The sequence below is a fragment of the Hibiscus syriacus genome, unplaced genomic scaffold (assembly GCF_006381635.1).
Source record: "Hibiscus syriacus cultivar Baekdansim isolate YM2019G1 unplaced genomic scaffold, ASM638163v2 tig00018093_pilon, whole genome shotgun sequence".
NCBI lineage: Eukaryota > Viridiplantae > Streptophyta > Magnoliopsida > Malvales > Malvaceae > Hibiscus > Hibiscus syriacus.
The window spans coordinates 260068-272951 of record NW_024062429.1 but is presented as its reverse complement, the minus strand read 5'-3'; the positions used below and the strand labels follow the sequence as shown (position 1 = coordinate 272951).

Sequence of the window (12884 nt, the reverse complement as noted above, 5' to 3'; positions counted from 1 at the left end):
GTGATAAAAATCCGAAATCTCTGGATTTTAATGCATTATTAAAGAGGATGAAAGTGAAGTGTAAACTACTAATTCTGCAATAACCAACAGCTCCATCCTTTTTGCTTCAATTCAAAGCTTTCTGGACAAGGAGCCCACACCAAACATTTATCTTTAAAATAAACTCGTCCAAATCTCATTTCTCTTGTCTTTTTTTTTTTTTTTGAGTTTTTCCCCTCTGTCGGCTGCCATTTTATTCTTCAAAATACAGCAAAGCTAGAGCCCCATTGAACGATTCGCATGTAAGCTTCTTTCTTCTCTGTTTCGTTACTGTAATCAAGATCTGATTAGTTTCTGCTACTGGGTTTTCAAAAACAAGCAAAACCCATGAAGTAATCATCTTAGTTTCTCGTATTTGCTATTGAATTTTGTTTGTTTGTTTGGTTTACCTGGAGATCTGGTTCGTTTTCTGGAATTGGGTTTTCGAGGATAATGAGGAAACCCACCAAGGAATCTGAGCTGAGCACCGAGCCAATCGGACAGAACCTGATAAAACTGATAAGCAATGTGTGTTTCTCTGTGTTTGTGTTGTCGGTGCTCATATTCACAGCCATTGCCATCACTTACCAGCCCCCAGATCCATGGCTGGAATCAGCACCTTCCTTAACTAAGCTCTTCACTCAAACTGAAAATGCCACTTTCAAAACCGATGACTCCATCATCAAAACCGGTGAAGATTTGCTTTCTGTACCGGCTCCGGCAGTTCCCCCGGCTTTATCGGCAACACCCTCCGATTTGGCGGCAACGCCCCCTGCTATGGAGGCCACTCCCCCGGCTTTATCAGCAACACCCTCCGATTTGGCGGCAACTCCCCCTGCTTTGGCGGCCACTCCCCCTGCTTTGGCGGCCACTCCCCCCGCCTTGTCGACAACACCCCCTGCTGTGTCGGCATTGCCTCCTGTAGTGTCGGCATCGCCCCCTGTTTTGGCGGCAGCTCCCCCGGTTTCAGTGGCAATGGTCCCTGTTTTGGCGGCTGCACCCCCTAGTTCAGTGACAATGGCCCCTGCTTTGGCACCCAATCCCGTTGCTGAAACCATGATTGAGATGTCCAAAGAGAACATCTCAAATTCGAGCTTCAAATCCGTCTGTGAGGAGTTAAAAGCTGTGAATTGCTCGGATCCTCGGTTTCTTCTCGCAGTCAAGAAATTCAATTTGAAAACTTTCAAGTCTATTGTATTCTTGGAGTATCAAACTCCGGTCAAGGGGACAAAACCGGATGAATGTGATGTTTTTTGGAGGTTTAGGAACAAGAAAGAGAAGTCTTGGAGAAAGTATAGGGATTTCCGAAGGTTCCAGTTCGGGATCGGTGAGAACTGTACCTATAAGGTTATGCATACTGGTCGGTGGCATTCGGGAATCAATGCTAGGCCACCTCGGATTCGGCCTAACACCACAAGGAGTGGTGGCGGGAACTGGAAGCCGAAGCTTGCACCACCTGTACGGGACGATGAGACAAATGATACTGTTCCGACTTTGGGTTCGGAAACGAACTTTAGGAAAGGGAAGTATCTGTACTATGCAAGGGGAGGGGATTACTGCAAGGGAATGAATCAGTACCTGTGGAGTTTCTTGTGTGGTTTAGGGGAAGCTATGTATTTGAATCGGACATTTGTGATGGATTTGAGCTTATGCTTATCCGCGACTTACAGTTCGAGCAACAGAGATGAGGGGGGAAAAGATCTTCGGTTTTATTTCGATTTCGAGCATCTTAAGGAGACGGCGTCCATCGTGGGGGAGAGCGAGTTCTTGAGAGATTGGAAGAAATGGGATAAGGAGCATAAACGAAAAGTGCCTGTGAAGAAGATAAAGACCCATAAAGTCACACCAATGCAACTGAAGAAAGATAAGAGCACAATCATATGGAGGCAATTCGATGTTCCGGAGCTGGAAAACTATTGGTATCGGGTGTGTGAGGGGCAAGCAGCTAAGTACATTCATCGGCCTTGGCATGCGATATGGAAATCGAAGCGATTGATGAATATCGTGACCGAGATCAGCGGAAGAATGGACTGGGATTTCGATGCTCTGCATGTGGTTCGAGGGGCAAAAGCACAGAACAAACAGCTTTGGCCGCACTTGGATTCCGATTCGTCCCCTGATGCAATTCTCACGAAGGTTAAAGAAATGGTTCAGCCATGGAGGAACCTTTACATCGCGACGAACGAGCCGTTCTATAATTACTTCGATAACTTGAGGTCTCATTACAAGGTCCATTTGCTCGATGACTACAAGGAACTATGGAGTGACAAGAGCGAGTGGTACAACGAGACGACGATGCTGAACAACGGGAATCCGGTTGAGTTCGATGGATACATGAGAGTTGCCGTGGATACCGAGGTACTTTATCGGTCGAAGATCCAAGTAGAAACCTTTTATAATTTAAGCAGAGATTGCAAGGATGGAATCAATACATGCTGAATAGGTTATTTTGTGCCTTGAATTCGTTCACACTGCTTGTTATGCCTTTAAATTCCTTGATTTTGTTGTAAAATGTAATTTGGTTGAAATTAATTCAAGCATGCTTTGTTATTTTTTTCTTTTATTACTATTAATACGTGTTTAGATATATCAAATCATTTCAATATTTTATATGCATGAATTGTTAAATCCAAAAATATTATTAGTACAAAACTTATAAAAAAAATTATGCAAAAATATTTATTTTGATGATTCGATTTTAATCCTCCATTGCTGAGATCTCTATAACCCTATCCTTTTCTCTATCTTCTGAATCTGGTTGAGGAAAATCCAGGTCATCTGCATAACAGAACATTTCGGATCTGTGTATGGATACTTCCCCCCGGCATCGGGCTGCCTCTTCTGGATCTGTGTTTTCACGTAATCAAAAGGTAAACTGCAAGCTGAAGCAAAGAAGCCCGAAACCGCACTTGCACCTGAGACGAAGAAAACGAGAAGCATTCATCGAGTGTCGAATCGTCATCGTACACTATGATTATGCTATTGGACTAACACAGTGAATGTCTGATTCTAGACGCTTACCTACCACGGTTGCGGCTTCACCTAAGCCGAGGGAGTCCTTAATGAACTCGACACTTTGATCATAAGATGCAAGCATCCCCATGTTCAATGCCATGGCTTGGACTACGGTCGGTCCTGCACCTTTCCAAAGTGCAAGAACCCCTTCGACGCCAACGATACGATAAAGAGCATGGAATGCATTCGAGTAATTCCGGCGCTGAGCAGCCGACAAAGTTGCATCGGCTTGCATACGGATAAGTGCCAAATCCGCAGGGCTTCCGAAGCAGGCTCCAATAGCACCGGCAGTCAGGCCACACAATGCCTTCTGATATAGAGGTAAGGGCTTCCCATCATTGGCTTCCATAGCCTTGGTCGTCAGCATCCTGAAGAAAAAACAATCGAAAACCGATCAGAATTGAGGCCGATAATCTGAGTTTCGGAAGCAAACAACAGAATCAATGCCATTCATAAGAGACTCACTCGAATGATCTGAGTCAAGCGGTAGTGTATGTAGCTTGCCTGAGCAGTCCAGCTGATAATCCTTGCACAGAACCATTAACACACATTCAAATCCGAGTAACATAACAAATATCGAATCGAACAAAACAGATTCGAACAAGATCTAAGCAAAATAAGAACCTTGTAAAATGCGCCAACGCCCTCGTTTTGAAGCATGTTCTTGGTTACAGATGCTGCTGATCCTTGACCGAGTTGGATTCTCACCTACACCAAACGAACCATTAATCAATCAATCAAACAAATCCAAGCAAAACCCAGATTTTAAAAAACAAAAAAACACCCATCAATGGGATGATCTAGAAGAAATGGTGGAAATGAACCTTGATCATACCAGAGGTGCCACCATTGATGAAAGGCTTAACCTTTGGCCAAACCCCAGCTTGGGATGTCTTCTCATTTGCCATTTCTTTTGATTGAAAACCAAAAGGTAATTGAAAAAACACAGAAATGGTGGAAATGAACCTTGATCATACCAGAGGTGCCACCATTGATGAAAGGCTTAACCCATCAATGGGATGATCTAGAAGAAATGGTGGAAATGAACCTTGATCATACCAGAGGTGCCACCATTGATGAAAGGCTTAACCTTTGGCCAAACCCCAGCTTGGGATGTCTTCTCATTTGCCATTTCTTTTGATTGAAAACCAAAAGGTAATTGAAAAAACACAGAAATGATCCACTGCTTAGAGCTTCTGGTTTTCGTTTTACTGAAATAGAATGGCTGAAAGAAGAGGCCTTTTCAGTATACTTGTTCTTGTACAAACAAACCTTGTTGTTAGTTACAAATAATGGCTTAATTCAAAAGTAAGTACCTAGAGTATACCTTACTTTTCATTTAAGTACCTAAAATATTTTTTTGATTGAAATACTATACAAACTTTTTCATCTAGGTACTTGCAATATTTTTTATATTCAATACCATTAGATGGTAAACTTTATATGCTTATTCTGATAAAAAAAATATTTTACATAACTAGAGAAAAATGTGGTATATTTTGTACCTATTTTTGAAATTAAGTCATAAATGATTAATAAATTAAATTAAGGTCTAATTATGCTCTCAGTCTTTGTACTCTTTAAATTTATAACTTAGTCCTCTACTTTAAATCATAGAATTTTAGTTTAATTATGAGACCTTTGACATGTTTAAACCTTGTTCATTATACGAAACACAGTAAACTAAAACACTGGAAAAGCTTTAGTGAAACCACCATCAAAGTTGGAAACACCACAGGAACAGCATATGAAGAAGACAGTAAAAATCCAGGAGCTTAAGAAGCAAATCAGAATGCTGAAGCTTTGTTCGGACAAGACGAAGTTGGTGGCGAAGAAGGATATCGCAGATGAGAGCGTTGTTTCAGCATCATACCCTCGTAAGGGTATACTCGTATCTGAATATGTGTCGGACAAGTATCAAGATTCTTCTTTATTAAAGGGTACATATAATATCATCATAAACCAATTTGAGACAGGTAGAGGAACAAGTAGAAAAAGTTGCATAATCTCTTTGTAATCACTTAAACCTCTGTTTTATGACTGAACAATAATGATACAGAAGGAAGATGTTGGAGAAACATACAAAATGCGGACATGACACAGTTCATGTTTCGATGAGTGTTTCGGGTCTGGTTCTGGAAGGAAACTAGTATATCATCTCACAATTGGGTTGATTATAAGCATCCTGGAGTTGGTGAAAGCCTATATAATGCTTTCGAATCACGAACTCTTCAAAGCCGATAACGCTTCCTTTGTTGTAGCTGAGATGACTGCATCCGAAGCATTTGGCAAATAATAATACTTCCCTGCAAGATTGAATCAATGAGACACCATTTCATTGCATTCCGTATGCATAAAAACGAATACATGTTTCTGCCTACGCACCTTGAGCTACTCGAGCAATTTCCTTGGCGAAACCAGTTGAAACAAACTTGTTTTCGGTATCAATGACAAGAAGAGACATTCCCGCTTTGTATATTTTCGCGGACACTTCAAGAATCTCGTCCTGCAATATTTATACACACGAACCTTATGAAAATCATTTGGTCAAACCCAGATAACATCCCAAAACCTTCATGTGTATCTTTCCGCCCGTATTGCTAACAAATGAAGGGTTCAGCATGACGATTAAGTCTATATTTTGATAGCACGTCCAGTAAAGGCCGACAATTGTTAAAATTATGATTAGCTCGATAGAAGATTAGCATGTCTTTTACAGTCATAATGATGTTATCCCTTGATAAAAAGCCAAAATTTACCTTCAACTCTTGTGTTGAGGGTTTAGGAGCATCAGAAGCAGCGGCTTCCGGATCGGTGGACCGCTTCAGTGATATGTTGGCTCTTCCATCGGTAATTGCAACGATCATTATGCGTCCAACATCACCACTTTTCTCTGCATTCAACCCAACCCTGACTGCCTGATAATGTTAAAGTTCATGAAGTTATTAGAAAAGGGAACTAAATTTATTTTATCGGCATTCACAACAGTAACATTTCAAATTCATATAAAAATATACAGAGAAAACGAATTTTTATCGCTACAGTAAGATCCTCGCCACATATTGAGGGATTCTGTATATCTGCATACCATGCTTAAACCATGAGCTAGGGGAGAGCCACCGCCACATGGAAGTCTCTCGAGACGTTTTCTTGCCATTGCGATTGATCTCGAAGGAGGCAGCAGGACTTCAGCAGAATCTCCACGGAAAGGTATAATGGAGACCTAGTCGGCATTACAAGCAAAATGAAACAAATTATTACAAAGAAACATTCATGATGGTTTTATTACATCAGTGTCGACGGATTTGTTTTTGAGGAACAGTTAAGAACTAGCAAGGGTTGTACGCTTAAAAGCGCGGAATGAAACTGTCTTGTTTACCTGATCTCTGCTAGTATAACTCTCGGCCAGTAACTTAAGTGCAGCGCCTTTAGCATTTTGCATTCGATTCAATGCCATGCTCCCACTTGCATCAACCACAAATATTACCTGACACGGAATATATATGTATGAACTCCAAACATAACAATAGTTTATCATTACTCGAATGGAATTTACTTTACTCAAGAGAGAGTTCCCGGTTAAAACGATTGGATACATAAATAACGACGAGGTACGCAGAAATACATAGGAACTAGAAGGTATTTATTGCTAGATACACAAAGCCAATCATAGATGTAAACAAAAGTAGCTCATAGATACCAATGCTCCTGCTTTTCTTGCCATTCTTTTAGCCCTCATGTCGGTTTTCTCCACGAAAACTTTCCGACTTTTGTGAATGTCTTTCTCGCGCCGCAACTTTTGATATGGTGCGGCAGCTCTTAGCGTTGCATCAACAGCTAGTCTCTTCACAGGGCCCTGTGAAAAAAACAACGTAGCTTATTCGAAAAATGAAGTTAAGATTGGGTAAAAATAATGTAAAGACGATTTGAAATAGACTAACCTTTGGGAGCATTGGTTTAATATATCGACCTCTATCCTCGGAGAATATTACATTCTTGGCTCTTCCAGCTTTCCCCCGTCGCCTCTGTGCTTGTTGTGCAAAGAAAAGTAGTTTCTCGTCCACCAAACCCCCTTCGGCGTCGAAGATAAATTCTTCAGGTAATTGCTCAGGTTGCTCGTTCTCCTGATCACTTTCATCCTGTTGTAGACAAAGCCTCACAGTTTCAGTAAACCAATTTCACCAGTAAACAAAGCCTCACAACAATAAATGAATGACGACATTTATCAAGGAACAGCAGATCTTGGTGCTTAATGACAACATACCTCTTCCTCTTCCTCCTCATTCTGCTCCTCCCCGGATTCTTCATTTTGAGGAGGTGGAGGTGGAGGTGGCGGCTGTTGGTTTTGTTGATCGGGAGGATTCTCATTGATAATCGAACGAGGGAGGATGACAAGCTCCACCTGTATTATATAGTATATCAACACAAATTCATTTGCTACTTTTCTAGTTTTCTGCTTTCATGATACAGACAAATCCCGGTAGCTATGTCAAGAGGCAAAATCATAATACTTAACAGCTTTTTTCAGGTCATCTACGCCGACTCGGTCCCGTCCTTCCAAAGCAGCCAAGCATTTTGCAACCTTAGCAGCATATAGCTCAGCTCTGTGTCCCTGTAAATCGTCGGAGTATTAATTATTCCCCCGTAGTGTGATTAAAACAAATATCTCACAATCTATATCAACATTATATCTTAAAAGGGTGCACTTTGAATGGTGCATGAAACGTGAGAAATTATGATTTGATCTTAGCACCTGGCAACCACCCCGAAGGGCTTCCATAACGAGGTACTTTAATTGTTCCCGGCCAACAGTGACGTCTTTCAAATACTCTCTCGCTAAAATGATCTGAGGAAAAAAATGCACAGAAGGAATAAAAAACATCTTTCTAAATGCATATGCACATCAAATAAACAAAGCTCAGAATCGAGTCAGAAAATTTGAGTAGCAGCACGATTTGATGGAAAATGTGAAGCTTAACAGCTGAATGCTTGGTTACCTGAGTCCTTGCATCCTCGGTTGTTTCCTTAACCATTTTAAAAACTTTATCGCTAGCTTCCTGAAATTCTGTTGCAATACCAACTGCCGCAACACGATCCTCAAAGTTCATTGGAAGATCTGCACTGCAAAGGAAGTGTGCCCATAATAGTTTGGGATAGATGCATAGAAACTAAGAAACTCATTCCATCATCTACAATAAGAGCTTTATACCTCAAGTTAATTGCAATTCGATCTAATAAATGTTCTCGTACGGCACCTTCTTCCGGATTATAGGTGGCAATTAAAAGCGGTTTACAAGGGTGCTTGAAGCTGATTCCCTCTCTTTCGACGATATTAACTCCGTCGGTCAGCACATTGAGAAGCAAATTACTAATGCCCTCATCAAGAAGATTAATCTCATCAACATATAATACACCTCTATGTGCTTCCGCCAGGAGGCCGGGCTGAAAAACAGTTTTTCCCATTTTCACAGACTCCTCGACATCAACAGATCCAATGAGTCTGTCCTCCGTGATTCCAAGCGGAATCTAGAGAAAAAGCAATGAAAAGGGGCATTAAGAAAAATAAACCAAACTCGATAAGAAAAGTTTTCAAGCACGAAATATACCTGAACGAAAGGAGACCGAACAACTTGAGTCTTAACATTGCCCTTGGAATCATACTGGACTCGCTGAACTAAACCATCTTCCCACCTTCAGAGGTTATGAATACCATGTCACTATCTTGGAAGTAATAAACACGTAAAACTATGTCCAATAGGAAAGGAAAAGCTCAATACATACATATATATGTGTGTATATACATCCAATTAAGAACCACCAAAGTATTAATGAGAAGATAAGAGGTAAAAGGGTTCACTGTTCATACTCATCTGAGCAGGCAGGGTCTGCATTTGCCATGGAACCAACAACAACATCAATGGGAGGCAAAATTGCGTGCAATCCACGTGCCATTACAGTCTTGGCTGTTCCACGCCTTCCAGAGATAGCAATCCCTCCAATCTCGCGATCAATAGCCCCAAGTAAAAGTGCAGTTTTAATGGCATCCTATGTCACAACAGTTGAGCATTAGATTTTTTTACTTTTGATTCAAATCCATACCATAAAAATTATACCTTTGCAGTGAAGTAAAGAAGCAATTTTTAAATAAAAAAAAATAGTAGCAAAGCATGTAATTTTCCTTCAAATTCCTAACCTAACAAAGGAGGAGATAGAGAAAGAGATGAAAAGAAACCTGGCCAACGACAGCAGCCAAAGGGAAGTACCGTCTACCGTAAGAAGACGAAGGGTCCTCAGATTCAGTATCAATGGCGGCCCCATTGCTCGAGTCTAGAGCAGTATCTGAGACAGCAAGAACACGAAGAAAACGAGTTCTGCTTTGGCTTTGAAATCGTTTCTTTGGGTTCAAACGAGAAGAAGGGAAGAAGAGAAAAGGGCATGGTTTAGATATGGCGGAAGGTGATTGAAGCTGAAGATGACACAGAGAAAGTGATGAACAAGTAGTCGCCATAGCTGAAAATGCCATTGATTTTTCAACAAATAATCAATGGGAGCTTTTCTTTTATCGTTTTTTTTAGAAAAAAAATTCTTTCTTTATCTCTTACATAATCTCGTAATCTAATCTTTCTGTTTTGTTCTGCTTCTTCCATTGTCTACTGCAATTCCTTTTTAACTCTTCCCTTCCCTTGGTCCAACGGCTCCTCACGCGCTCAATGTGGCGCGTATCCAGCACAATTTATTTTATACTTTCCTTTATGAAAAGCAAATAAATAACATCCACAAATAAATTTCATATATTAAAGGGTAAACCAAATACAAGCTTTGAATCGTATATCATTTATTATATTTATTCTGTCCCAATAAATATATTTATTATTGATTTTAGAAAGTTAAAAATTTTAAACTCATTACGATTATTTTAAATATTTTAAATAATTAAATTTGATAAAATGTACATTTAAAAACTACTTGATTTAAGATTTTTAAAATATATATTTTTTATCAATAATAAAATTTAAATATTAACGAATCAAAATTAAAAAAAATTGACTAAAAAAATCAACAACAGATAGATTTAACAGGACAAAAGAGTAGTATTATTGAATTTTAGTTTTACCTTTAATTCTAATAATTTATTAGTTAAATTTCAACATAACGTTGACATATCTTTATGCTATTGTGATGGTGAGAATGAAATAATATTTTTTGATTGATGTCTAAAATGATATCGTTTTATACATAAAATTTTAAGCAATTTCATTTTAGGTGTTGTATTTCTTTAATAATCATCGTAGTTGATCATTGTCCATCACTATCTTATGCAACAAGATCAATAATACCAAAACATTGCATTTTTTTTCAAGATTTATTTTATACGAACTACTCTCAATCTTCATTTATTTATAGGTCATATATTCCGGACATTTTCTCGGATGATTACTGAAATACAACCACGCTTGGGATGGTTTTACTTTTTGAAAGCATCGATCATTTAAGCTCATTCAAAGTTCTAAAAACTTAAATAAGATGGAGAGTAACCATAATTTTAAAACTGCTCCATATTTAGAACGAGGACGGAATCCCCGACAACTGATGAAGGAGCTCCTCTTATTCATAGTTGACACAATCCGAACATGTCATCGGAAGATTATTGAAATACAAACACACTTATATAAAGCATCATCAGTTCGAAACCCAGATGAGTGCGTCTTTAACAAGGAAATGACAGATGGGAACAGTACCGGGCTTGACTTTGAGAATCCGAAATGCCATGTGTTTGGGGTTCCAAGCTGATGTATCTTTGTGACAAACCGCCAAAGCATTCGCTTTCGTCCCATCTCTGCCCACCAATGGAACCTTATACACCGTTGTTTTGTCGATGGAATGGCACAAAAACACGGCTCTCGGATACTTCATCTTGTGACAGACGAGCTCGTTTTCTCCCATGTCTTGCATTCCCTTGGCGATTATAAACAGTGAGTTGTTTGTTTCTTTCGAGAGCTCGGTTGATAGAAGCTGGATTTGTTTCCCGAGGTGTGAGATGCTTGAATCTATGAAGGATTCTAATGATGTGGCGCAGAACTTGTCTTCTCCCTTCATGGCTACTCTTTCACAGCCTTTGACTGTCTTGCTTATGAGGTTGGCTTCCTTTGTTTGAGGTCTTACGGAGAAGTGGTTCAAGATTTCGGGCAATTCGTCGCTTGAAAAGGGTATCGACTTGGCCACTCGGTCGTGCAGAAATGGGGTTTTGTCGCTTGTTGTGAGAGCTGGTAACTTCACCAGCTTACCGGAGCGGAGATCCTTCGGGAAGAAGAAGACAGTTTCATCGACGTTATTGCCACTCCCATCATCATTATTTGCCCGAAATTTGTTACTACTCTCAGAGCTCCAAACATAAAATGCATCTCGGTTATCTCCTCGCAGTTCGTTACTACGTTCAGAACTCCAATCATAAAAGTGTTGACCCTCGTTATTTCCTCGCGGTTCATCACTCCAATCATAAAACACTCGCAGTTCATCACTCCAATCGTAAAACATGTCACTTCCGGTTCGATAGCTTTTACCGCTCCAGTCATAAAATTCCTCATCATTTCCCTGCGAATTGTTGTCAATACGCTCGAGTCCCCGATCATATTTTGCCGCCGGTAAGATATCTTTCAACGCCTTTGGCATTGAATTGTTTGGGAACACTGAGTTCCAATAAGCTTCCTCCGGCACAACACCATGCCCTCCTCCAAATGCGATCTGATAAAAGGAATTGAAATACGATGATGAGATTCGAATTTAAAATATGATTGTATGAATCAATTTATTAAATTTAAAGTTCAAATAACTGATGTAAAAATGAAGCTCACGTGGAGTAAAGCAAAGACGAGAAGGAAATGAAATGCCATTGAATGTAGAAATGATGGTACGCTTGTTTCGTGTTTGGTATGAAAATGGAGCACTGAGGTACACTTATATATACCCATGCATGGAGCTTACATATAGGCCTACCAAAGTCAACTTTCATTGAAATTGTCGACATTTATGACATCGAAAATAAGGAGAGAATGTCCGAGATAAATAGTACTAAAAACCTAATAGCACAAAAGTTTATTAACCATCATTTATCATCAAGTGATTTTAGTAATAAAATACATTATTTTTCAGAAGATTCAAATTTAAATGTTTGTGCTTATAAGATATATACGTATGGTTAATGAGATTACATTAAACTTGAAAGATTAATATGATAAAACCGAACCAATAAAAGAATATGGGCATCAAGTATTTTTTATCGTTAAATTCCTTGTGTTAATTACTAGGTTTTTTTGTTCTTCCAACAAGATAATTCGATTGTCGGATTTACCTTTGACTTTAGATTACATATTATATTTATATTTTTACATTGTCTGAGAATTGTTTTCTTTAAAGCTGTTGTTTTTATTGCTCGGTTTCAATACGTCTTTTTGTCGGATTTTTATGTTTTATAATTTAATTTTAGCTTAAACGAAAAAAAAGTGGGCAACGTATGCTTGTTTTTTTAATTTGATGCCTAATGTTTTTTTGTTTCAGTTTGGTGTTTAACGTTTTATTTCGTAATTCAGTTTCGGTTAGGTAGTGACAAATCGTTAAATATGGTCGTTAAGTGACACGTGTCACAACCTGGTAATTTAAAAAAAATATTTAAAATTATAAAAAAATAAACTCTTATATAAAATAACACAAATTTTGAAATAAAGCAAAAACTTTAAAAACCTTCATTTGAACCCCTAAACCCACGCCGACCACCGCCTTTTGCCATCAACGAAGCTCCAACCGATCTCCCATTCCCCGACTACCAAAATCCCTATGAAATTGTGACCGATCGA

General features: G+C 39.1%; 4 protein-coding genes across 7 annotated transcripts; 1 reads left to right on the top strand and 3 right to left on the bottom strand.

The window, feature by feature from the left end:
* Nucleotides 1-91: 91 nt before the first annotated feature.
* Nucleotides 92-2568, top strand: LOC120209115. 4 transcript variants are annotated; one of them, XM_039208170.1, is made up of 2 exons: nucleotides 92-796; nucleotides 836-2568. In XM_039208170.1, the coding sequence occupies exons 1-2, from the start codon at nucleotides 472-474 to the stop codon at nucleotides 2455-2457; spliced, it is 1947 nt and encodes a 648-aa protein (XP_039064101.1). In that variant the 5' UTR covers nucleotides 92-471; the 3' UTR covers nucleotides 2458-2568. The 4 variants fall into 4 exon arrangements, with proteins under 4 accessions (XP_039064101.1, XP_039064102.1, XP_039064100.1 ...); XM_039208171.1 differs by having other exon boundaries at nucleotides 92-799; nucleotides 839-2568; XM_039208172.1 differs by having other exon boundaries at nucleotides 103-972; nucleotides 1015-2568.
* Nucleotides 2569-2739: 171 nt separating this feature from the next.
* LOC120209076 (mitochondrial dicarboxylate/tricarboxylate transporter DTC-like) lies at nucleotides 2740-3691 on the bottom strand. The gene is made up of 4 exons (XM_039208146.1): nucleotides 3657-3691; nucleotides 3499-3559; nucleotides 3040-3401; nucleotides 2740-2933 (listed from the first exon to the last, which is right to left on the bottom strand). Exons 3-4 carry the CDS (start codon nucleotides 3398-3400, stop codon nucleotides 2740-2742), a joined length of 555 nt encoding a protein of 184 aa, XP_039064077.1. The 5' UTR covers nucleotide 3401; nucleotides 3499-3559; nucleotides 3657-3691.
* Nucleotides 3692-5023: 1332 nt separating this feature from the next.
* On the bottom strand, nucleotides 5024-9679 carry LOC120209114 (magnesium-chelatase subunit ChlD, chloroplastic-like). The gene is made up of 15 exons (XM_039208168.1): nucleotides 9266-9679; nucleotides 8900-9078; nucleotides 8640-8724; nucleotides 8243-8559; nucleotides 8031-8154; nucleotides 7787-7879; nucleotides 7550-7645; nucleotides 7298-7435; nucleotides 6975-7172; nucleotides 6734-6889; nucleotides 6413-6520; nucleotides 6122-6256; nucleotides 5793-5951; nucleotides 5419-5539; nucleotides 5024-5339 (listed from the first exon to the last, which is right to left on the bottom strand). The coding sequence occupies exons 1-15, from the start codon at nucleotides 9554-9556 to the stop codon at nucleotides 5254-5256; spliced, it is 2286 nt and encodes a 761-aa protein (XP_039064099.1). The 5' UTR covers nucleotides 9557-9679; the 3' UTR covers nucleotides 5024-5253.
* A 1034-nt stretch (nucleotides 9680-10713) lies between these two features.
* Nucleotides 10714-12058, bottom strand: LOC120209075 (BURP domain protein RD22-like). The gene is made up of 2 exons (XM_039208145.1): nucleotides 11999-12058; nucleotides 10714-11775 (listed from the first exon to the last, which is right to left on the bottom strand). Exons 1-2 carry the CDS (start codon nucleotides 12056-12058, stop codon nucleotides 10714-10716), a joined length of 1122 nt encoding a protein of 373 aa, XP_039064076.1.
* Between the last annotated feature and the right edge of the window lie 826 nt (nucleotides 12059-12884).